Source organism: Lithobates pipiens, unplaced genomic scaffold (assembly GCF_037356315.1).
Source record: "Lithobates pipiens isolate NorthernLeopardFrog02 unplaced genomic scaffold, aLitPip1_a1.2 Scaffold_16, whole genome shotgun sequence".
Taxonomy (NCBI): domain Eukaryota; kingdom Metazoa; phylum Chordata; class Amphibia; order Anura; family Ranidae; genus Lithobates; species Lithobates pipiens.
This window is the reverse complement of record NW_027507748.1, coordinates 23274530-23300980: the sequence shown is the minus strand read 5'-3', so window position 1 is coordinate 23300980 and position 26451 is coordinate 23274530. Positions and strand designations below refer to the sequence as shown.

At 47.0% G+C, this 26451-nt stretch overlaps 1 protein-coding gene across 2 annotated transcripts in view; it reads right to left on the bottom strand.

Moving 5' to 3' along the window:
- The window catches only part of LOC143981671 (cystatin-B-like), a 170694-nt gene that overhangs the window by 14580 nt on the left and 129663 nt on the right, over positions 1-26451 (bottom strand). The window contains exon 3 of one of the 2 annotated variants that reach the window (XM_077479673.1): positions 21028-22236. The exons of the other annotated variant lie outside the window; for it this stretch is intronic. Coding sequence (XP_077335799.1) covers positions 22108-22236 — 129 coding nt within the window. The 3' untranslated portion in view covers positions 21028-22107. Of the gene's footprint in view, positions 1-21027; positions 22237-26451 lie in introns of those variants that run through there. 2 annotated transcript variants of the gene reach the window in all.

The window sequence follows — 26451 nt, the reverse complement described above, 5'->3', positions numbered from 1 at the left end:
TGTATGCCTACACGCGTAGCATTTTTTACAAGGATAAAACCCTTGCCTTTAAAAAAGGAAAGGAATTTCTTGGTGGGGGGGGGGGGGGGGTCTAGTACATTTTTTGCTAGACTATCCCTCAAGGTGGGAGGTCTTCTATAAATGAATTTGGGTTTTTCTGGAAGGATCTTACATAAATGACGGTCTGTTTTAATAACCTCCCAATATTTCTTAATTATTTTTTCGATTTGTTTAAATTGAATATTGTAGTCCATAATTAGGGGGACCATCTCTTTTCTTTCTTCATTTCTTATATTATCCTGTATTAGTTTATTTCTATCCAATTGTAATACAGTATTCATTTTATCTTTAATAAATTCAGTTTGGTATCCTTTTTTTTACAAATCTCTCACCAATCAATTCCACCTGTTGAAGAAATACTGAATTGTCAGAACAATTACGTCTTAATCTTATCAGTTAACCCCTCATCTAAAATGATGGCAGCTATCTAGAGGGAGATAGCTGTTCCTATCTACAGATTTAAAATACATATACGTTTTTTTAATCCTTCTTCAGTTTTTTCAATTACCAAATCTAAAAAAATTATTTTTTCAGTACTAATTTCCCACGTGAGTTTAACCACTTTCAGACCGGACCATTTTGCTGGTCAAAGACCAGACCACTTTTTGCGATTCGGCACAGCGTCGCTTTAACTGACAATTGCGCGATCGTCGTGCGACGTGGCTCCCAAACAAAATTGACGTCCTTTTTTTCCCCACAAACAGAGCTTTCTTTTGCTGGTATTTGATCACCCCTGCGGTTTTTATTTTTTGCGCTATAAACAAAAATAGAGCGACAATTTTGAAAAAAACGCATTATTTTTTACTTTTTGTTATAATAAATATCCCCCAAAAATATATAAAAAAACATTTTTTTCCCTCAGTTTAGGCCCATACGTATTCTTCTACATATTTTTGGTAAAAAAAAATCGCAATAAGCGATTATTGATTGGTTTGCGCAAAAGTTATAGCGTTTACAAAATAGGGATAGTTTTATAGCATTTTTAATAATAATTTTTTATTATTTATTTTTTTACTAGTAATGGCGGCGATCAGCGATTTTTATTGTGACTGCGACATTGTGGGGGACCCATTGGACATTTTTGACACATTTTTGGGACCATTGTCATTTATACAGTAATCACTGCTATATAAATGCAGTGATTCCTGTGTAAATTACACTGGCAGTGGGTGGCAGTGAAGGGGTTAAGTGTTCCTAGGGGTGTGTTACTAACTGTGGGGGGGTTGGGCTTTCATTTAGTGAACACTGATCTCTGCTCCAATCACATGGAGCAGAGATTAGCATCACTAGTTGCTAGGCAGAATGGAGAAATGCTGTTTACAACGGCATTTCCTCCATTCAGCCGTCCCGTGAGACGATCGCGGGGATGCCCGCGGCGATCGAGTACGCGGGTCCCGCGACTGGACTCACGGGGGTCCTGACCAGCGCGGGAGTGCACTGCTGGCGGTACGCTCCCGATGGCAGGGCGGCATTGAAGATTGGACATACATGTACGCCAATATGCCTGCCCGTGCCATTCTGTCGACGTACATCGTCGTGCGCTGGTCGGGAAGTGGTTAATGTTTTTATTATTCATATTTAATTTGAAACAAAATTCCTCTAAACTTTCTCTATCTCCAGCCCTGATCATAATCAAGTCATCAATGAAGCGTTTGTAGAGTATTAATTGGTGGGGCATATTATTATACAGGGTTTCTTCTTCCCATTCAGCCATATATAGGTTAGCCACATTTGGTGCATATTTTGCACCCGTGGCAATTCCACAAATTTGCATGTAGTACGAATTGTTGAACCAAAAATAGCTCGAATTAAGTCCAAAGCGCAAACACTCTATTATAATTCTCCTTTGTCTACATTTCAGGTTACTAAGGTTTCTCAAACCCCATTTAGTCGCTTGCATTGCTTCTTCATGGTTGATGATCGTATATAGTGAAATAACATCTGCTGTTATTAAATATATCAGTCCTTCATTTAGGTAGATGCCTTTCAGCAGTTGTATGAGATGTTTCGTATCTCTCAAATATGATTTAGTCTTACTACAAGCTGCAGGAAAAAATCAACATATTCGTCAATTCTTGCACAAACTGAGTTTATCCCGTTTACTATGGGTCTACCCGGGGGTTTCGTCTCATCTTTGTGTATTTTCGGGATCGTGTATATTACTGGTATTCTGCATACATTAGGCAATAGATATTTTGCTTCCTTTTTATTTAGGAAACCCTTTTCCTATCCCTTCTGAATAATTTTTGGCTAATTCTAAAATATAACGCATAGTCGGATTGCTTAATAGTTTCTGGTAAGTATTCTCATCACCAGTTGGTTATTCAATTCTTCATTATAATCTTTTTTCGATTGTATGACTATGGCTCCTCCTTTGTCTGCCTGTCTTATCACAATATCCTTCCTAGATTCCAATTTCTTAATCCCTTTCTTGATATAAATGGGATACGGCATCTTTTTTATTTTTAACTCACGTAGATCTTTGAGGACCATCTTTTTGAAGACTTCAATATGTCCATCATTTGCTACTGAAGGATTAAATAATGATTTATTTCTTAGATTAGTAAATTGTATCCCATTCGATTCTGGGAGTTTTGTCCCTCTACCTTCTCCCGATTCACTCAACATATATTTCTTTATATTCATACTTCTCACAAATTTGTTAATGTCCACATAAGTATTAAATTTGTTGAGATTTCTTTTTGGGGCAAATTTTAATCCTGTATCTAACACCTTGATTTCTTCTTGTGTTAGTGTTACTTCACTAATATTTATGATACCCTCACCTATTTTTCTCTTTTCCTTTTGTTTTTTGATTCCGGCTCTACAGCCTCTTCTCGTCTTTCGTTTCTTCCACTTCGTTTTTCTGGGGATCTTCTGTTTTTTTCCTCAAATGTTCTTTGTCTGGTAATTGTCTGGCAAATTACGCTTGAAAGCTGGACCTCTCTGTGCCCTGGGTCTTGGAGATGGACGAATATAATTTGGCACCGAACAGGTTTGAACCATCATACGGAATCCTGCACCAATTAGTTTTGGAAGCTACGTCTGCTATCCATGGTTTTAGCCATAGAGCTCTTCTTGCTGTTACCGAAGCCAGCATTGATCTAGCAGAAGATCTTATAACATCTATCGAGGCCTCTGCCACAAAATCTCCTGCTAGTCTGATTTCCTGCAGAGAAGATATTATTTTCCCCATCTCGACGCCATCCTGAAGGTCTTTCTCAACTCTGGATACCCATCCTCAGATGGCTCTGGCCACTGCTGCCGTTGGTAATCGCTGGACTACAGGCTCCTCCAGCCGTAGAATAAGCTTTTTTTAATTCTAGATCCATCTTTCGATCAAGAACATCCTGGAAGGAGACCGCATCCTCGATCGGTAAAGTCACGTGACGGGCAAGACGCATTAATGAAGAGTCGACGATGGAAGCATTTATTAAGGGTTTCACCTTCGTTTCCTTCAAGGGATACATTTTTGCCAGTCTATTGGAAAGGCTAGCCCTCTTATCTGATTTCTCCCACTCGTCCTTGATGAGATCCTCAAGCTCTTCAATAAAAGGAAAAGTTTCCGGATCCCTTTTCAAATTCGGAAAATACTTCCACACCTTAGGGGGATTTGTTGTGTCCTCCTGCCAGCCAATTGCCTCTTTGACAGATTTTGATATTGGAAAGGCTAGCCCTCTTATCGGATCTCTCCCACTCGTCCTTGATGAGACCCTCAAGCTCTTCAATGAAAGGAAATGTTTCCGGATCCCTTTTCAAATTGGGAAAATACTTCCGCACCTTAGGGGAATTTGTTGCATCCTCCTGCCAGCCAATTGCCTCTTTGACAGATTTTGCAAAAGGTTCCACAAGGGAAAAGTCAAAGCCGGCTGACATATCCTGACTCTCACCCTCAGAGGAAGACTCTGATGCTTGGGTGAGATGAGGTTCCGCAGAGGATGTGCTGGGAACCGCTCTATCCAAAGCTGGCGTTGCTGACTCCAGTAATGATTCCCGTACAGACTCCCTAATGAGGTCCGTAGCCATTCTTGCATCTGCTTTCTTCTCTCTAGTGGCCTCACTGAAACAGGAACGACATGCAAGCTTATCTGGCAAAGCCGGAGCACCGCATACCCAGCAAGCGTTTGCTGCAGGACGGGCATGGTGGCTTTGATGGTGCGAAGGAGGAGACTTCCTGCGTCCTGACTGGCTATGGTGTGAGTGGCTATGCCGTGAATGGATATGCCTTCGGTGACGTGAAGGGGGATCTTGAGCGGCTTCTGTGAGATTTTCTACTCGAGGTATGGCTAGATCTTCTCCCATGTCTAGAACTTGTGGTTCTTGATTCAGCCGGGCTGCCGAAAGAGAAAAAGGCAGCACTAAGCATCTGGCACTCTTTTTTCATCTCCCCTTCAATACCTAACTTACCGGTATAACCTCTTACCTAACTTGCTGATGGTGGTCTGCGTGGGCCATAAGGAAAAAGGTACAGGACAGTCTACAATGTAAGAAGGAATGCATAAGTAGGAAGCAATTACTATGCCTCCTACAAAATTTTTGTTTAACATTTTATTGCCCGTAATATACAAAAAATAAGGACCTTTAATATTATTTAATAATTATTTTAATAATATTTTAATAACATTTAAATGTATTAAATATTAATAATAAAACAACACCAAGCGGGAAAATGTATAAAAAGAAACCCCACAGGGACTTACCTTGGGTGGAATACTGAAATCAGGGATGCAGAGCAGTCTTTTCCAACTGTAGCCAGCAATACACCATACATTGCATTTACACAGAGACACTGTGTTTTTAAAAAATGGCGCCATACCGCCGCTGAATGACGCTCCGCGCATGTGCGGAAGTGACTCGAGCATCCCCGCGCCATCTTGGAAGAGGGAAACTCAACAAAAAACATAGGGAAGAAAATCCTAGGTCTGCACATGCGCAGAGCGGCGAAACGAATGGTGGTCATGAGGGATAACAGGTACTAGCAATTCCTGTTCCCTCCGCTGGTAGAGGAAGGAAAAAAGAAAGGCATCTATTTTAACATAAGGAAAATGAACTCAAGAAATGCCAGGATGCATACACATAGAAAGTAAGTGGGAAAGCAAGGAAGGGAAGTCCACTGCAAGATAAAAGCTTCTTTAAAGCTTGTTACAGCCAATAAGATGCCCCTTGAGACCAGCAGAGCGGGGGGCTCCCTCCATAGAAGCTCCTTTAGAGACTGTACAGGAGGGACTTCCAAACAGGAGAGTCTTGAACCTGCTGGGGCGAAGGCGGTAAGAGGCTTATTCATCTGTAGCAAGGAAAACGCGTCCGACCAACCTGTCAGGTGAGGATAAAAAAAGAATGCAGCGGGGGGGTCTCCCCTTCAAATTTATAGCTAATCCAATCCTGTCAGGTTGTGGGGGCGGAGTCACAACCCCCAGTGTGTGCTGCCATGAAGGCGTCAGGAAAGTCATTTTAAGGCTACAATGATTTGTCGGTCCGCGATACACATAAAAGTTCATTGATAAAAACGGCATGGAATTTCCCCACAGGGGAACCCCACAACAAAATGTAAAAAAAAAATGGCATGAGGTCCCCCAAAAATCCACATCAGACCCTTATTCGAGCACGCAACCTGGCAGGCTGCAGAAAAAGAGGGGGGGAAAGAGAGCGCCCCCCCCCCCCCAATTGTACCAGGCCACATGCCCTCAACATTGGGAGGGTGCTTTGAGGTATGCCCCTGTTGATGACTTAGAGGTCGAAACACGTAGGGAGAGCAGTCGTTTGCTCCCCACATTGTAATTATTTTTGTTTTTATGTATCACGTGATTTTAAATATCTTTTCAGTCCTGTTTATCAGAATTTTTCAATAAACCATCATTGGTTGTATTTCACCATGCGAGGCGTTTTTTATGTTTTGTCCCTTTTATGGTGAACGTTCACGAGACTTCTGGCACCAGGTTCTACAGCAATTTTTGGTACGGACACTCCATTTATCTTCCCCATCTGGATATCGTAAGGAATCCCAAGAGGAAAATACCATCTGGCCGGTGTATCGGGGTGAGTGGCTGGAGCCCCCCATAAGCTCGTAAGACACACTACTATAAGGTGGATGTGTCCAACCTATCTGGTAAGAGTATCTACCTTCTCTACTTGCTTAAAATCCATTCTCAAGAGGTTTTGAAGTCTAATGCCGCGTACACACATAGCCGTCTATCCGACGGACTTCCGGCCGGAGAGAGCGACTGCGGCCGGAGAGAGCGTCGAATCAACATCTCCAGGAGAAGAAGAAAAAGAAGAACGGAAGGCGGTGGCAGCGGCGGCGACAGAAGACCGGGCCACCGCCTGTAAAAGAGCTATAAGAAGGCGCGGTGGGCCGGCAGAAGAACCGAAGAGGGGGACAAGACCCCCGAAGTCGGAAGAAGAGGCTGCGGCGACGAAGAAGAATGCCGGGCTCCTCCGCTAGCAAAAGAGCTACAAGAAGATAGCAGAGGAGTCCGGCGAGAAGACCCCCGAACAGGCCATAGGGCAGACCGGGCATTTGCCCGGTGGGCCGCCCGCTCCACAGCCTGTTGATCAGGCCGCACAGCGGGAGGTAAGTGGCGACCGCGGCCTGGACAGGGTTAACACAGGCCGCCGCTCGCCAACCGCCATGCGGCCGCAGCCTGTTCCTTCTCCAGCGGAACTAGCCGCAGCATGGGCTGAGCTGTGTGTCTCTCACACACAGCTCAGCCTCAAGACCGTGCTGACAGTTCCGCTCTCGGCCCCTACGGACTACTGTTCCTCCTCCTCCAGCCATAGCTGTCCCTCTGCACAGTGGAGGGGGGTGTAAGCTGTGGGCCGCTGTCAGGATGTCCCCCCTCTCTCTCATGTCGGGCTTGTTTGCAGCATGAGAGCTTCCTGCTTGTTCTTCTCTCCCGATTGGCCACAGCAGAGGGCCAATCAGAAAAAAATAATGGGGCATCATGGGAAATGTAGTAGAGATAAGAGGCCCAATTGATCTCAGCAGGGAGACGGCTACATTAGCTAGCATGCACTCTGCTGGGGGGAGGGGAGAAAACCTGGAATCAAGCAGTCACTACAGGAGACATGTAAAAAGAGGACTGTGCTGAGGAACTAATAGCCCCAGCACCACCAGATAAAGCCACGCTGTACCCACCCCACCAGATAGAGCCACGCTTTACCTGCAACACCAGAGAGAGCCACGCTGTACCCGCACCACCAGAGAGAGCCACGCTGTACCCGCACCACCAGAGAGCCATGAGAGCCACACTGTACCCGCACCACCAGAGAGAGCCACGCTGTACCCGCACCACCAGAGAGCCATGAGAGCCACGCTGTACCCGCACCACCAGAGAGAGCCACGCTGTACCCGCACCACCAGAGAGAGCCACGCTGTACCCGCACCACCAGAGAGAGCCACGCTGTACCCGCACCACCAGAGAGAGAGCCACGCTGTACCCGCACCACCAGAGAGCCATGAGAGCCACACTGTACCCGCACCACCAGAGAGAGCCACGCTGTACCCGCACCACCAGAGAGAGCCACGCTGTACCCGCACCACCAGAGAGAGCCACGCTGTACCCGCACCACCAGAGAGAGCCACGCTGTACCCGCACCACCAGAGAGAGAGACACACACACTGTACCCGCACCACCAGAGAGCCGCGCTGTACCCGCACCACCAGAGAGAGCTGCGCTGTACCCGCACCACCAGAGAGAGCCGCGCTGTACCCGCACCACCAGAGAGAGCCACGCTGTACCCGCACCACCAGAGAGAGCCACGCTGTACCCGCACCACCAGAGAGAGCCACGCTGTACCCGCACCACCAGAGAGAGCCACGCTGTACCCGCACCACCAGAGAGAGACACGCTGTACCCGCACCACCAGAGAGAGAGAGAGCGCCACACTGTACTTGCACCACCAGAGAGCCACGCTGTACCCGCACCACCAGAGAGCCACGCTGTACCGCAACACCAGAAAGAGAGCGCCAAGTTGTCCAGGACCACCAGAGAGAGCAGGTCAGTGTCACTGGGCAGCATGGGCACAATAGGAGACAGACAGTACTAGCATTGTATGGCCACAATAGGACAGGGACACTGTGATATAAAGGGGACTGCACTGTAATCATTACAGTGCTCCTTTACAGTGCAGTCCCCTTTATATCACAGTGCCACCCCCGCGAATGTCTACCGACATTTCCCCCCCCCCCGGTCCCTGGAAAAGTTGGCTGCTCATTCTAAAATGCCCGGGCCTATTTTTTTTTGTCCCAGTCCGGGCCTGCCCCCGAAGACGGAAGACCCCCGGAGCTGTGCAATAAATAATTTTATCTTGTGTGTTGTGTTTTTTTTTGTACTTTATTTTACAGGTGAATGGGTAGGGGTACAATTTACCCCATACTCATTCACATAGGGTGGGGGGCCGGTATCCGGGGGCCCCCTTATTAAAGGGGGCTCCCGGATTCCGATAAGCCCCCCGCCTGCAGACCCCGACAACCAACGGCAAGTGTTGTCGGGAAGAGGCCCTTGTCCTCATCAACATGGGGACAAGGTGCTTTGGGGTGGGGGGGCGCGCGGCCCCCCTTCCCCAAGGCACCCTCCATGTTGAGGGCACGCGGCCTGGTACGGCTCAGGAGGGGGGGGCGCTCGCTCGTCCCCCCTTTCCTGGCCGGCTGGGTAGCGTGCTCGGACAAGGGTCTGTTGTGGACTTGGGGGGACCCCACGCCGATTTTTTTCGGCGTTGGGGTTCCCCTTTAAGTCCATACCAGGTGGCGGGGCCAGCAACGTCTCCTTCGCGGGCCCCGCCTACCGGGAGACCCGCTCGAAATGAGCAGACTTTTCTCCGGGGCGGGAAAAGTCCGTTCATTTCAAAAGTACGGCGGACCGGCACACACACGGCCAGATTGTCCGCCGAAATGCGAGTCCGGCGGGAAGATTGGAGTGCAAAACTACTTTCTAAGTCCGCCGTACTTTTGGGTCAAAAAAGTATGCTGGAGGCTACACACGGGGGGATTGTCCGGCGGACTTGAGTTTGCCGGACTTTTCCACCCGCTTGTTTGATCGTGTGTACGCGGCATAAGAACGTCACGAGTTATTTAGCCTTGAATGCCATCTGATGACTCTAACAAAGCTCCAAATGCACCAGAGCGATTAATTTTGGGACTGTTTCCAAATATTTTGTAGACTTCTTTATCACTACTATTTGTTTGTTAGATATATATATTTTCACTTATTGAGATGGGTGCCTTTAAGCGCTGCACTGATTTATTTATGCTTTGAGGTAGCCTCCCAAAGCACCATGTCCCCATGTTGATGGGGAGAAGGGCCTCATCCCCACAACCCTTGCCCGGTGATTGTGGGGGTCTGCGAGCGGGGGGGGGGGGCTTATCAGAATCCGGAAGCCCCCTTTAACAAGAGGACCCCCAGATCCTGCCCCCGCCATGTGAATTGGTAATGGGGTACAAACGTACCCCTATCATTTCACAAAAAAAAGTGACAAAAAGGTTAAAAAACACAAGAGACGGTTTTTGACAAGTCCTTTATTAAATTCTTCTTCTTTCCGCTTCTTCTGGTCTTCCTTCCATCTTCTTCTTCCTCTGCTCTTCTCGTCTCGCATCTTGCTCCGGCTTCTTCTCCGCACGAGCCGCTTCTGTGGGAGTCTTCAGCCGCGTGACTTCGATTCTTCTGACACTTCTTAAATAACGGAGGGCGGGGCCACCCGGTGACCCCTCCTCTGACGCACGGGGGACTTCCCTATGGATTTACCCCATGATGTCAGAGGGTGCGGGGGGGTCACACGTTTACGTAAACAGCCAATGTTTGACTCGAACATAAAGCTCATCTCTGCTCCCCAAATTATGAGATGGGAAATGAGGGACAGCTACTAACACAAAGCATGTAGGCATAGGACACGCCCCCTTAAAAGGAAAATTAATCTTAAAAATGATAGATTAGTGAAACCCACAAGGGCTTTTTTTTTTTTTTTTTTTACCACTACTATTCCTTTATATTGGCTTTTGAAATGTATAAATACAGCAATTTGGATGAAAGGTTTAGCGCTGTTAAACACTTTTTGAAAGATAAAATATGCATTTTATATACAAATATATAGATCAGACCAAAACGAGGGACAAATGAGGAGGAAAGAGGGACAGAGGGAGCTATGATGTACCTGTACCAGAAAAAAAAAAAAAAAAATTACACTTCTAGCACTAGAGGGCGCTACAACTTGAATGATCTTCCTGCACATTGAGGCTGGAGCTGCATAAACACCCGCCCTGTTCAGGAACGACAGATCTCAGCACCCATGTGTATGAGGCCTAAGCGAAGTTGAACCTCAAAATACATACCTGTCCTTAAAGGGTTACTAAACCCACAGCTGTAAAATCAGTCTGTATATTAAATAAAGCATGGCAGTTATACTACTATGGAACCTTATGCCCCATACACATGATGAGATTATTGGACGATTCATCATCTGTTTTTTTTTTTTTTTGCATGCTAATCTCACGTCGAATATGATGAATTTACTAAAGTCACGAAAATTCTCATTACGACAGAATAAAAATTTGGAAGTGATGTCACGTGTTGTAATGCATTTTCGAACGACAGCTGTACTGATTAAACGAAAATCGTACCATCTGGCATTGTACGAATTTTTTTTTTCCATGCACGTCCGATAGAATAATATTGGATGAACCGTCCTGATCAGCTCTCGAAAGCTCTGTATCAATGATTTGATTATCGTACGATTGATTGGATTGCAGCCTTTTTTTTCCCCCCGCACGGTTTTCGGATCATGTGTACGGAGCATAAGGGGTTAATCCTCCACATTGTGTAAAAAGGCTGTTTGATCCCCGTCTTCTGAAGATCCCCCTTCTTCCACTGCCCCCAATCCAGCTCCTGCTAGGAACAGAGCCTTGGAGGCACTCTGCACACGCTCAGTTTGGGGTGTATTGCTAGAGGTTTCTTTGGGAGGGTGCATGTGATCAGCACTGTCCAGACAAAAAGGGTCATGCAGCCTCATAGGACACTCAGGGGAATGAGAACTCCTACAAGCTTTAACCAGACATTGATAGAAGTCACAAGACTGCTAATGAGAAATGGTATTCAGTGTATATTTGCATTACTGTGTATGACCAGATATAGTGAATGCAGGGTCCCAGGTTTAGTTAACCACTTCCAGACCACCCACCATTGTTATAAGTTGGTCCTCTGATGTCAAATACTGTTACGGCAGCAGATAGCTGCCAAAACCCCAGTATTTTCTTCAACTGCCAGCGGTAAGGACCGGGCCTCTTTTTCAGATTCGGTGTTTACAAGTTTAAAACAGTGTTTTTTGCTAGAAAATTACTTAGGAAAAAAAATGATAATGTTTGGGGGTTCTAACACCCTAGAGAATAAAATGGCGGTCATTGCAATACTTTTTGGAAAAAATTCACTTTAATAAAAAAAAATAAAAAATTTATATATATATATATATATATAAAGACAACAGTAAAATTAGCCACATTTTTTTATATTGTGAAAGATAATGTTATGCCGAGTAAATTGATACCCAACATGTCACGCTTCAAAATTGCGCCCGCTTGTGGAATAGCGTCAAACTTTTACCCTCAAAAATCTCCATAAGCGACATTTAAAAAAATTCTACAGGTTGCATGTTTTGCGTTACGGAGAAGGTCTAGTGCTAGAATTATTGCTTTTGCTTTACCAATTGCGGCGAAACCTCACATGTGTGATTTGACTGCCGTTTTCAGACGCAGGCTCTACTCACGTATGCACGTTTTTTTTCTTATTTATTTTACTTTTTTTTTTTTTTTTTTTAAAGTGTAAAAATAAAATCATGTGTCACTTTTATTCCTATTACAAGGAAAAAAAGCATGACAGGTCCTCTTAAATATGAGATCTGGGGTCAAAAAGTCCTCACATCTCATATTTGGACTTAAAAAAGTCATTTGGAAAAATGATATATAAAAAAAAAAGTAAAGTCAGCAGCTACAAATACTACACCCCCCGTAGCGTCATCTCCACCACTTACTGGAGCCATTGGTAGCAGCGGAGATGACCTGATGTTCTCCTTTAGACCCCTTTCACACCACACCGCCCATAGCAGTGTTTTACTGCCGGATTTGCGGCGCATTTCGGCCGCTAGCGGGGCGCTTTTACCCCCCCGCTAGCGGCCGAGAAAGGGTTAAAACCGCCGGCAATAGCAGCGTTCAGGGCTTTCACACTACAAACAATGGTGCAGCTTTTTTAGGGCGGATTGCAGGCGCTATTTCTAACGCTATAGCGCCTGCAAAAAGCCCTGGTGTGAAAGGGGTCTTAGAGGCAAGACGCTGAGTGAGGGATTGATGGGCCCTGCTTCACTCCATGCCATTGGTTGATGGAAGCAACATCACTATCGCTCAAGGGCCTTAAAAAAACTAAAATCAAACATTTTATTGCTTTTAAGTGTAAATGTCAGATCTGAGCCCTTTGTGACCCCCACATTTCACATTAAAGAGGTCCAGTCATGTCCCCCCCCCCATTATAAGGGAGGTTTACATTCTTTGTAATAGGAATAAAAGTGTCAAAATAAGTTTTAAAGCGCCCCATGTAGAAGCAAACACATACACAAGTCACGACTGTATATGTAAACTGTTCAGACCACATGTATGAGGTATTGCTGCGATTGTTAGAGCAATAATTCTAGCAAAAGGCCCTCTAACACAAAACTGGCAACCTGCAGAAACATCACCCATGGCATTTTTATTTTGGAGGGTCAACGTTTGTCAATGTTCCACAAGTGGATGCAATTTTGATGCATATGTTGGGTATCAATTTACTCAGTGTAACATTGTCACAATATAAATGCGTTACTTTTTAGATTTGATTTAAAGAAGTTGCGTTTGCAAAACCGTGACACAAATACGGTGCGACAAAGTATTGCAACAAGCGTTATTTTATTCTCTAGGGTGTCTGGGAAAAACAAAAAAAAAAAAAAAAAACTGATTTTGACTGTAGCACTACCCCCAAAAGGAGCTGCTGGTTAGATTTGGGATTACTGTTACCTTCTGTTCTCCTTGTTTCACGTCTAGGGGTGTCCCATAGTAAACGGCCCAGTAACTCGAGAGACTGACAACAGATCCACTTGAAAGGATTTTATTTGCAACACAGACAACAGTCTCTTAAATTGGGATCAGAGGGTTGGAAACAGGGGCGTAACTATAGGGGGTGCAGCGACCGCAACCGGGCCCTGTGCTGCAGGGGGCCCATGCAGCCCCCTCTAAATATGACCGGCAGCAGCATAAGCAGCTAGGGGTACCAGTGCACCATGCACACAGGTGGCTGGAGGTGGAGAGTGACTAGCAGAGCTCCATGCTCGACTATTGCACTGGCTGCTCTTTAGTTGTGCATTCCCCGCATGACCTGTGTCCTTGGCTAGCTCCTCAGAGTACCCCTCTCCTGTTCCATGTATTGCCACTCAGTCTGATGTCTGTTCTCCCCAGCCAGATGGGGCACCTAAAAATAATAAAAAAAAAACTACTGATGCCAGTGGTGGAACTACAGGGCTCACAAAGGTCATACCTGTGGCCACGCCCTGGAGTTCCACCGCCGGACTCGGAGGTAAGGGCCCTGGCTGTGGTTAAGAGGGGCCCTTCATGGTTTCTTGCATCGGGGCCCTGAAGGTTCTAGTTACGCCACTGGTAGGAAAGTAAGTTCAGGTACTCTTAGTGTTAAATTCTAAATGTGGAAGATCTTGCTTACTTTGACTGCATCCAGAGAATAGCCATTCACAGCTGGATGATCACTCAGGTTGGACAGTCCCTCTCTCACAAGGCCTGGCAGCCAACAAGGTGCTTACTCAGGAATAAGTCTCTGCCACAGACGTTGTAGAACATGTAGGGAAACTAAACTTAAAAAAACAACACTTGTAGGATACCTGGATCTTTCAACAAGCTTGGTGATATCCTCAAGACTGGATTCTCTCGGGTACTTCAGCCCTTCCATGCTCTCACTAAAACCAACCCGTACGTGGTCTTCTAGAGAGTGCTCCCCTGGAATGCTTGAAGTCACTGGGTCTCTCCCGAACCGGAGACGGCATCCAAACACCTCAGAATCCTCCTTTAGTTTCCTTGCCTCGAGCTAGCCAGCCCCGAGACATCAAAATCAGGTGGATCCGCACCCCAGGCCATAGCCTTCCTGGGGCCTGATCAGGAGGACCAGGACCATGAAGGCAGTACATCATTCTGAACCAGAACCCTGAACCACGCGACGTCCGCATCTTAAATACCCTCTCCCAGAAAGCACAGCGAGAGCACCACTCCCACTGGGCGGGCTCTGAGAGAGAGTAATCTTAAGCACCAGACCATAGTTCCATGCCTGCCAGAAGAGACAGTGCCCCCTGTGGCCAGGCTGAACATCTCATAGTCCAGTCAGACTGATGCTGAAGTCTAAATTTAGACAATTGTACCCAAACCAAACTGCAGTCCAGGCACAACTTAAAAAGAAAAAAAAAAAAGCATGCTCTTCAGGAGCCACCACTACATAACTTTTAAAACACAAAAGTTTAAAAATAGGCTTGGTCATTTTGTGGTCAATGAGGAACTCCTGATCCCACAGCCCCTCTGATTTTAAAAGAGTCTGGGACCTGGCATGTGGCTTGGTTCTAAGACATTATAGACACCTGTGCAGGCATGGCATCTAGGGTTGCCATCTTTTCTTAAAGCCAAACCTGAACACTTCAGTAGCATGCAATTTTTTTGTAGTATTGCAAACAAATGAAAGGGTTGCCACTCTGCCCCTCCATGTTTGAATTCTACAAAAAAAAAAAAAAAAAGTTACATGCTACTAAAAAGAGTTCAGGTTTGGCTTTAAGAAAAGGTGGCAGCCCTAGGTGCCCACCCAATACATCAGGTACCCCCAGGTGTCCTGCCACACATCAGTTGTGTCTCTTCCCCCCCCCCCCCCCAGCTCCTTCTGCCCAATTCTGGGCCAGCTGCATCACCCCCTGCAGGGAGGAGGAAACCCAATTCTCTCTCCAGCCATCTTAGGGAGAGACAGACTGGTCTGAATAATCTGTCCAGTTTTCTGGCTGACTGCAAACCAGACAATTCAAAAACCCAGACTGTCTGGGTGAATCCTGGACAGGCAACAACCCCACTATCCGAAATATGCAAACATTCCTCAGTCCTGGATGTGGACTTCCCAGGTGGTAGAGGGGGCCTGGGCATGAAAAGCATGACCTCTGTATTGTCTGACACTTCACCCCCCCTCCAAATATCCATTACTACCCAAAACCCCTCCCCCTTTCTCCAAACCCAACTCCCACCTTTCACAAACCAGACTATGTTTGGAGTAAATGGCCGACAGGTCTTGATTTAACCAAAAAATTAGAGTTACGCTTACCGGTAACGTCTTTTCCAGTAGTCTTTCAGGACAGCCACTATGAGAGATAGACTCCTCCTCTTCCTCTGGAAACACTGCGCCAGCCCATAAATTCTTACTTCCCCTGCCGGACCTCAGTTTATATCGAGAATACCTCCGGCCAGCTGGGGAGACACAAGAACACATTAATAACATATTTATCAAATACTATTATCTTGCTGCGCTCTGGTCTTTTGTAAGACACCCCCCAATTTTCGGGTGGGAACTAGGGCTGTCCTGAAAGACTACTGGAAAAGACGTTACCGGTAAGCGTAACTCTAATTTTCCCTAATCGTCTTTCAGGACAGCCACTATGAGAGGATAAGCGAGCACTTAACAGTTAGGGTGGGACTACAGCTTGCAAAACCTTTCGCCCAAAGGTTTGCTCACCTGCCGACACCAGATCCACTCTGTAGTGCTTTACAAAAGTGGAATAGCTGGACCATGTTGCTGCTCTGCAAATCTGCTCTGGCGTTGCTCCCGCTCTTTCTGCCTGGGAGGCTGCCATAGCTCTAGTGGAGTGTGCTTTAATACCCACTGGGATTTCTTTCCCTGCAACTAAATAAGCCTGCTCGATGGCTACTCTGAGCCACCTAGCAATAGTGCGCCGGGACGCCTTACAACCTTCCCTGGCCCCGGAAAGCAAAATAAATAAGGAATCTGACCTTCTAAATGACTTGGTCAGTTCCAGATAGTGTAGGATACATCTCCTAACATCCAATAATGGAATTTTAGTTCCTTCTCACCGGAGGGATTGGGACAAAAAGAGGGCAAAACAATTTGCTGGCTTCTATGAAAGCTGGATACCACCTTCGGCAAAAAGGCTGGATCGGTCTTTAAAACTATCCGATCCGGAAAAATAACGCCAAAGGGAGCCCTGACTGATAAGGCCTCCATCTCACTGACCCTCCTAGCAGTTGTCACTGCTACCAGAAACACTGTCTTCAGAGTAAACTCTCTCAGAAGACACTCCTTTAAAGGCTCAAAGGGGGGTCCAGTTAAGCTCTGCAAAACTAAAGATCAATCCCATCTGGGAAAGGACAGGCCCTGGACCGGTCTCTGTCTGGACAGGGCCCTAAAGGACCTGACTACCCATGGGTTGGCAGCCAAATGATCCTCTAAATAAACACTGAGGGCTGATACTTGACCCCTAAGGGTACTAATGGATAAGCCCTTATCTGCCCCACATTGTAAAAATTCCCACACCGCGGAGGAGCTCCGTACTGGGAAAGAGTTCTCTGTGCACCACTTGTTGAAACGTAAGCAGACCTTTTCATAGATCTGGCGAGTTTCCTTTTTTCTACTGTCCAGGAGGGTAGAAACTAGTTTCTGTGAAAATCCCTTAGATTTTAATAAACCCTCCTCAGTAGCCAGGCCGCTAACTTCCACTGGCGTACCTGTGGGCAGAGGACTGGCCCCTGAGAGAGAAGATCGTCCATGAGGGGGCAAGAGTAAGGGAGGTTCTACCGCCAACTGCTTTAGCATTGAGAACCATGCTCTCTTGGGCCAATGTGGAGCCACCAGAATCAGAGATGTGCTTTCCATCTGAAACTTTCTCAGAACTGCTGGCAACAACGCTGGAGGTGGGAAGGCATAGCAAGTTCTGAAGTGCCAATTCTGGCTCAAAACGTCCACCCCTAAGGCTCCTTCCCCCCTTTTTAGGGAGAAAAAGCAGGGGGTTTTTGCATTGTTTCTGGACGCGAACAGGTCCACCTCCGGAGACCCCCATCTCCTTATTATGAGATTGAAGACCCCCTGGTTGAGAACCCAATCGTCCTCCCTCTGCCTTTTTCGGCTGAGAAAAGTCTGCTACCACGTTTTTCTCTCCCCTCAGAAAAACTGCTGAGAGCGAAAGGGGGTAGGTTTCGGCCCAGGACAGGATCTCTGTCGCTAAAGACAACAGGGTTCCGCTTCTCGTGCCACCGTTTGTTCAAATAGGCCACTACGGAAGAGTTGTCCGACCGCACCTGAATGTGGTGACCCCGGAGCTCTTTTTTGAAGAATTTGAGGGCTAGTCCCACTGCCCTTAATTCTTTCTAGTTGGACGATCGAGTCAACTCGCCGTCCCCCCAGGTGCCCTGGGCCCCAACCTTTTCCACTTGCGTCTGTGGTTACTATCCGAGAAATCGGGATGAGCCACAGACGACCTTGCGACAGATTTGTCACTTTCCTCCACCACCGGGGGGATCTCCTTACCTGGTGTGGAATATGAACTAAGGTGTCTAGGGCCTCCTGACTGTGGTCCCACACCCCTAGGATGAAGGACTGTAGGGGACGAAAGTGTGGCCCTGCCCACTGCACTGCTGGAAGGGTGGATGTAAGGAGATCCAGTACTGACATCAGAACCCTTATGGAAACCAGCTGGTTTCTCTGAAGAGAGGCCACCGCACTGTCCAGTTTTGTACCTTTTCTCTTGGTAGAAAAAACTCTCAACAGTGTTGAGTCCAACAGGAAACCTAGATAGGAGATCTGTTGTGAGGGGATCAGGCTGGACTTTTCCAAGTTCAGAAGCCACCCCAGGTCTGTAAGGACCCCTTTGGTTAGATCGAGATCCCTGACCAACTGTGTTGGGGATGCTGCAAAATAAAAGCAGGTCATCCAGGTAGGCAATTATACATATCCCCTGGAGCCGAAGAAAGGCCATGGCTTCTGCCAGGACTTTGGTAAATATGCGGGGTGCAGAGGATAGCCCGAAATGGCAGGGCCTGAAACTGAAAGTGTATTGTTTCTCCGCCCAGATCTATGGCAAGGCGTAGAAACCTTTGCGAGGCTTCCGCTATAGGGATGTGTAAATACGCGTCCCTTAGGTCCAGGGATACCATGAAACAGTTGTGGGGCAGAAGCGCCTTTACTGAAAAGATCGATTCCATGCGGGATCTTTTGTATGTCACTGAAGCGTTCAGGGGCTTTAAGTTCAGAAACAACCTGAACTTCCGAGGGTTTTTTCACTATGAAGATGTGAGAAAAAAAACCCCTTCCCTCTGCTTTTGGGACCCTGAGAATAACATCCTGATTCTCCAATTCCCTCAGAGCTTCTAGCAAGGTCTCGGCCTTTACCATGCACCTGGGTAGATGCGTGACAAGGAGCCTTTGAGGGGGTGGTCTTAGGCATTCCAAGAGGTACCCCCTTCTTACTACCCCTAAAATAAATTGATTGGGGGATATTGTCTCCCACTGTGGAAGAAAGGCCCCCAGTCTTCCTCCCCCTGTAGCTGGAAAGTCACTGGGTTTTACGGGGCTGGATAGGAGGGCGAAAAATCGCCCCTCCTCTGCCCCTGCCTTTTTGGGGCCAGGTTCTCTTTTTTCCCCTCTGGTTTAGAGGTTTCCCTACGCCCCTGCGGAGGAAACCTCTTTTTTGTTGGTACGGGGGTTTTCCGTTTGAGAGGAAAGGACTTTTTCCTGTCCGCTGTCCGGTCTAGAACCGTCTCTAGCCCTGGGCCAAACAGGAGGTCCCCCGTCAGGGGTATCCCACATAGCTTTATCTTGGAGGCATTATCCCCTGGCCATGTTTTTAACCAGAGGGCCCTTCTGGCCGAATTGGCTAGAGCCGCCGTTTTGCCCGACATGCGGACGGACTCAGCAGAGGCATCAGCTATGTAAGTGATCCCTCGCAGCATAGTAGGGAAGGATGACAGAATAGTTTCAATATGTTGTTGGATCTGTGAGAGCCAGTGCTCTAAACTGCGAGCCACAACTGTAACTGCCATTTCAGGCTTTAAATTGCCGATAGCCGAGTCCCACGTCTTTTTAAGCAGAGAGTCAATCCCTTTGTCCATGACATCTGCCAAGGCCCCCATGTCTTCAAACGCCAAATCTGTGTGTCTGGAGACCTGAGAGAACGCGGCATCCAATTTGGGACTTTTATTCCAAAGGCATGCCGGGTCCTCTGAAAATGGGAACCTTCTTTTGAGGGATCTAGATAAAAAGGGTTTTCCCGGATCCTGCCACTCCTTTTTAAACTGTTTCCATTAAAACTTTGTGTACTGGAAACACCCTTCTTTTTGGCTCCCCTAAACCTGAATACATTTGGTCATGCAGGGTTAGGGGCTTTTCATCCGTCTGGATACTGAGGGTTGCATAAATTGCCTTTAAGAGGTCCCTACCTCATAAGGGATAACTTATATCTGGAGGCTTTCCTGGACCCGTCCTGGTCCTCCCCCTCGGAGCCCTCCTGGGAATCGGAAGAGGAACTATCTGGAAGTTCCCTACCTGTCCCTGAAGGGCCTGCAACCTCTGTCCCCCCTGTACTAGCAGGTTGGACTGGAGCAGAACTCTGTGCTAGAGGTGGGGTTGTATCCTGGGGAGATGGACCCGTGGGAACAACACTCTGGTCCAAGATTCCCCTAAAATGTCCCTACAGGAGGCACACTTCTTTTTAGAGCTATGCGTAGACCTAGTTTTTTTCGTAGCTTTCAAAAAAAAAAGGAAAAAAGAAAAAAACAGAAAAAGACAAAGTCAATCAAAAGCTCGGGATACAACCCTGGGAGTGCACTAGACCCTTTTTTAAAACGAAGGGATCTGAGCCTCCCTTCCCCCCTGGCCACCCAGGGGGTCTGCCCCCCCACCCATGATAGAACCATACATTGGGGTGGGGGGATCCTAGATAGAGAGAACCCCTCCCCAGGGCGCTCTTACCTTAGGAATGCTGGAGATAGAGTCTGTCGTTTGAGCCTCAGCTTCCGACATGACTGCAGGTGGCTGCTTACTACAGAGTTCCACGTTGCCTGTGCACGTTCTGAACTCATCTCCAGCTTGTGCCCGGACCTCCTATCAGCTCCACGACCCGGAACCGGAAGTCGATCGTATTTCGAGGTCAAGCCTTCGTTTCCGCCGGATACGACGTCGCCCGTCGTTCGGCCCGCTCGGTTCAGAGAAAAAAAGGGGCGGACTGTACCCATGTACAGGGAAATCTTCCGAACGGCTTGCCAGCTGCGTCCCTGTAGACGCGATAGGAGTCCCCCACGACCTGAAGCCGCGCTCGACTCGGAAGGGGTGGCAGTACCTGGTGAGGTAAGTAAACCGTTCGACCCGTCCGACACGCGGACGTTGGTTTCGAACGGTTTGAACCCAGCTTTTTCCAAACGAAGCCCCTGCTTCTTTCAACCGGGTTCTTTTAACGAAAAAACGGCCACAGTCTCCCCAGCTGATCGGCCTGGTTCCTTGCACAGTGTCTCCCCGCCGGAGGAAACACTAATAACTGAGGTCCGGCAGGGGAAGTAAGAATTTATGGGCTGGCGCAGTGTTTCCAGAGGAAGAGGAGGAGTCTATCTCTCATAGTGGCTGTCCTGAAAGACGATTAGGGAAATATATATCTAACAAATATAAACTTTCCAATAACCATAATTAACGTGTAAACACTTTCCATGAATACTGTATTGTGGGTCATTAGCATATACGAGACCCTACTGGTCACTGCACATTACCTTTAAACTCTTGACCTTCCAGACGAAATCCCCTATCTTGGAGGCCACACACACACACACACACACACACACACACACACACACACACACTATGCAAGGGTGGGACCAGAATAAAGTTGGAAGCTCAGATGAGTTAAGACTTACAAATTTAGGCAACAAAAAACCTCTAAGATTTTATTGCATTACTCAGTTCTCATTACAATAAGACAACACTGAACAGGACATTACAAATGAATATGCATCTGTGTTCTAGCGATCATTAGTGTTCAGGCTTAGAGTCAGGAAATCTCAGTCCAGTAGGATGTTGAGGGAGGCCCGGAAACGCAGGCTGGACGTAGGTGCAGGGCTGGCATGACAAATGCAAGGTAGCCCCTACAGGGTTAACTTTTAGAGAACGAGGAATGGGTGGAGCGGTAGGAAAGGAAAAAGAAGAGAGGGCGGTGCAATATATAAGAGGGGGGAGGAGCAAAGGCAGCAAGCGTGGGGTCACAAGTTGGAAGTTGCCCGCCCACCCGCCCCTTTAGGTTAAGTTGCTGTATTGTTTGGATTTCAGGTTGTTGGTTTTTTTTCCCCCCCCTTTTTCTTACAGGTTCGGTGGAGGAGGTCGTCAAAGCAGTGGAAGGCGGTGTCTTTGGTCTTTGACGGGGTAAAGAAAATTAGGTGATGGAAGTGTGTGGGGGGCTCATAGGTGGTATGTGCCCCTTTTGGTGTATCCCAGCGGAAGGGTAGGCTGGGATACAGGTTTGGTGACACTGCGGGAAGGTGGGGTTGTCTCCGGGCTGTTAAACGGCCGGAGGCCTGGTATGGTAAAATTTTGGTCCCGCAGTGGTTCTGGGAAAAAGTTAACGTTAAATGGAACCGAGGTACCGTCAAAGACCAAACGACTGGGAGTTGTAATTGCTGTTGCAATATAAGTATTTTTCTATTATAACATTAAAGTTATTTATTTCATTTTGGTTAAATAAAAGGCTGCTATGGCCAATTTTATACTCCAAACTCCGGTGTGGTCTATTTATTGGGAAAGGGGAAGGTAAAATGGGAATGGTAAAGGTATGGGTAGTAAAAGGGAATATTTACGGAAGGGGTAATTACCGAATGCATAGGTCATGCGTCGTCAGCCAAGTGCATTTCTGGAAGATCAGATCATCTACTTCCAGGCTCTTTAACCCCCTTGTTGTTGGTCCTTTGAGTTTGAAGAGGATGGGAGGTTCTGATCACTGCGATTGGCCCTCATCTCCACCCTAGAAATACTCCAGCTCATCATCCTTGGTCTTATTCGCCTGGAAAGACACCAAAGTGGGTCCCTCATCTGAAACAGGCAGAGGTACGAAGACTCGAACGTGGATATATGTGTCCTCTCCAGTGTCCACCTGAAAAAACAAAGTTAATTCCACTATAGTTGCATAGTAAGGTTGAATAAAGACACCAGTCCATCCAGTTCAACCCGAGTGTCTACAACTGTCGCTATCCATATACATTGCACAGTTTCCCAAGTTTTAAGAGGAATATGGTTATTGCAAAAGCTAGCTGCCATAACCCTGGTATCCTCTTCGGCTGGTGGTCCGCTTTGAGATAAGAGTGGTCTCTGTGGCAGATTCACTTTCAGCAGCAGTACCCTCCACAGCGATCGGATGTTGTCCCATGCTGGGTATGGAGACAAGGGGGCCCCCCCCCCCCCCAACCCCCTCAATTACAGGGCAGAAGTAACATCAAACTATCACTTCTGCTCATAACTAACCTTTTTAAAAAACAAACAACTATTTATTGCATTTTATAGTGTAAATATGAGACATGAGGTCTTTTTGACTCCAGATCTCATTTAAGAGACCCTGCCATGCTTTTATTCCCATTACAAAGGATTAGACATGTGCATTCATTTTCGTCCGAATTTCAGCTATTTTCGTTTTGACAAAAACGATAACGAAAGCACAAAATCCGAAAAACGAAAGATCCGACATAAATAAATGCTTTATTTTCGTTTTCATTGTTACAACAGTTCGATATAGAATAGGAGATTCGACATGACTCTGACAACAATCTGTGTCTATAGAACCTGTGGTCGAATGTGCCTAACCTTACCTCTATTAGTCCAAGATTATATAGAGAAAATATTCGACAGAGAAAAAAGATTTGACAGAGAGAAAAGATTCTGCAAGTTACTGTCCTAAAAAGTGTTTGGGGACCCGGGTCCTGCCCCAGGGGACATGTATCAATGCAAAAAAAAGTTTTAAAAACGGCCGTTTTTTCGGGAGCAGTTATTTTAATAATGATTAAAGTGAAACAATAAAAGTGTAATATTCCTTTAAATTTCGTAGGGGGGGGTGTCTATAGTATGCCTGTGAAGGGGCGCATGTTTCCCGTGCTTAGAATTGTCCCTGCACAAAGTGTCATTTATGCAGGAAAAAAAGTCCTTTAAAATCACTCGCAGCTATTATGAATTGTCGGCTCCCGTAATACAGAGAACACTCATTGAAAGTCATTGATAAAAAAAAAAAAAAAAAAAAAAGCGTGGGGGGTCCCCCAAATTCAATGACCAGGCCCTTCAGGTCTGGTATGGATATTAAGGGGAACCCCGCATCAAATTTAAAAAAAAAATTGACGTGAGGTTCCCCCTAAAAATTCATACCAGACCCTTTATCCGAGCACGCAACCTGGCAGGCCGCAGGAAAAGAGGGGGGGACGAGAGAGCGGCCCCCCCTCCTGAACCGTACCAGGCCACATGCCCTCAACATTGGGAGGATGCTTTGGGGGTCCGTGACCCCTCAAAGCACCTTGTCCCCATGTTGATGAGGACAAGGGCCTCATCCCCACAACCCTGGCCGGTGGTTGTGGAGGTCTGCGGGCGGGGGGCTTATCAGAACCTGGAAGCCCCCTTTAACAAGGGGACCCCCAGATCCCGGCCCCCCCTGTTTGAAATGGTAAGGGGGTACAAAAGTACCCCTACCATTTCACAAAGAAAGTGTAAAAAATGGTTAAATAAAACAAACACACTTTTGAAAAATTCCTTTATTAAAAAAAAAAAAAAAAAAAAAAGATTCCAGCGGCGGTAATCCACTCTTGCTATCCAGCGACGGACGATCATCTCTCCAGCGATGTCTCATGTCATCCAGCGCAGGGAATCCTCCGTCCTTCTGTCTCCTCCACGGAGACACTGCAAGGATTCCAGCGGCTGACGTTTCTTATATACGGAGGGCGGGGCCACCCGTCACATGACCCCGCCCCCCTCTGACGCAAGGGGAAACCCGGGGTTCCCTGTGACGTAGGGGTGACCCGCACCCCTCTGATGTAACACAGGCAGGTTTCCGTTACATCAGAGGGGGGCTGGGTCACCCATACGTCACGGGGAACCCCGGGATTCCCCTTGCGTCAGAGGGGGGGCGGGGTCAGGTGACGGGTGGCCCCGCCCTCCGTATATAAGAAACGTCAGCCGCCGGAATCCTTGCAGTGTCTCCGTGGAGGAGACAGAAGAAGGACGGAGGATTCGCTGCGCTGGATGACATGAGACATCGCTGGAGAGATGATCGTCCGTCGCTGGATAGCAAGAGTGGATTACCGCCGCTGGAATCTTTTTTTATTTTTTTATTTTTAATAAAGGAATTTTTCAAAAGAGTGTTTGTTTTATTTAACCATTTTTTACACTTTCTTTGTGAAATGGTAGGGGTACTTTTGTACCCCCTTACCATTTCAAACAGGGGGGGGGGCCGGGATCTGGGGGTCCCCTTGTTAAAGGGGGCTTCCAGATTCTGATAAGCCCCCCGCCCGCAGACCTCCACAACCACCGGCCAGGGTTGTGGGGATGAGGCCCTTGTCCTCATCAACATGGGGACAAGGTGCTTTGAGGGGTCACAGACCCCCAAAGCATCCTCCCAATGTTGAGGGTATGTGGCCTGGTACGGTTCAGGAGGGAGGGGCCGCTCTCTCGCCCCCCCCTCTTTTCCTGCGGCCTGCCAGGTTGCGTGCTCGGATAAAGGGTCTGGTATGGATTTTTAGGGGGAACCCCACGTCAATTTTTTTTTTTTAAATTTGACGCGGGGTTCCCCTTAATATCCAGACCTGAAGGGCCTGGTAATTGAATTTGGGGGACCCCCCCACGCTTTTTTTTATTTATTTATTTATTTTTTTATCAATGACTTTCAATGAGTGTTCTCTGTATTACGGAAGCCGACAATTCATAATAGCTGCGAGGGATTTTAAAGGACTTTTTTTCCTGCATAAATGACACTTTGTGCTGGGACAGTTCTAAGCACGGGAAACATGCGCCCCTTCACAGGCATACTATAGACAACCCCCCCCTACGAAATTTAAAGGAATATTACACTTTTATAGTTTCACTTTAATCATTATTAAAATAACTGCTCCCGAAAAAATGGCCGTTTTTAAAACTTTTTTTTGCATTGATACATGTCCCCTGGGGCAGGACCCGGGTCCCCAAACACTTTTTAGGACAGTAACTTGCAAATTAGCACTTTAGATTTTGAACGTTGGAGTCCCATAGACTTTAATAGGGTTCTAAAGTATGCTATATAGTTAGCTCTGTCGAATCTTCTTTATACATTCGACAGACACCATAAGCCTTCAAAGACAGATTCAACCGTAATTCATGTGGATTTTCGGACGAATGCAATTTTTGAACGAAAAATGAAATAGAAACGAATTTCGGGAGTAACTAAATAAATTAAGCTTTCGGACGAAAACGAAACAAAATATTTTACTCTGCACATGTCTACAAGGGATGTTTTATTCCTTGTAATAGGAATAAAAGTGACATTTAAAACAGTCTAAAAATGAAAAGTAACTTTTTTTTAAAAAACATGCCCTGCTGAGCTCATGAGAAGAAGGAGAAGAAGGAGGAGGACAGAAGGAGAAGAAGGAGGAGGAGGAGGAGGACAGAAGGAGAAGAAGGAGGAGGAGGAGGAGGAGGAGGAGGAGGACAGAAGGAGAAGAAGGAGGAGGAGGAGGAGGACAGAAGGAGAAGAAGGACAGAAGGAGAAGAAGGGGGACAGAAGGAGAAGAAGGAGGACAGAAGGAGAAGAAGGATGAGGAGGACAGAAGGAGAAGAAGGATGAGGAGGACAGAAGGAGAAGAAGGATGAGGAGGACAGAAGGAGAAGAAGGAGGAGGAGGACAGAAGGAGAAGAAGGAGGAGGAGGACAGAAGGAGAAGAAGGAGGAGGAGGACAGAAGGAGAAGAAGGAGGAGGAGGAGGAGGAGGAGGAGGAGGACAGAAGGAGAAGAAGGAGGAGGAGGAGGACAGAAGGAGAAGAAGAAGGAGGAGGAGGACAGAAGGAGAAGAAGAAGGAGGAGGAGGACAGAAGGAGAAGAAGAAGAAGGAGGAGGAGGACAGAAGGAGAAGAAGAAGAAGGAGGAGGAGGAGGAGGAGGAGGAGGAGGAGGAGGAGGAGGAGGACAGAAGGAGAAGAAGGAGGAGGAGGAGGAGGACAGAAGGAGAAGAAGGAGGAGGAGGAGGAGGACAGAAGGAGAAGAAGGATGAGGAGGAGGAGGACAGAAGGAGAAGAAGGATGAGGAGGAGGAGGACAGAAGGAGAAGAAGGATGAGGAGGAGGAGGACAGAAGGAGAAGAAGGATGAG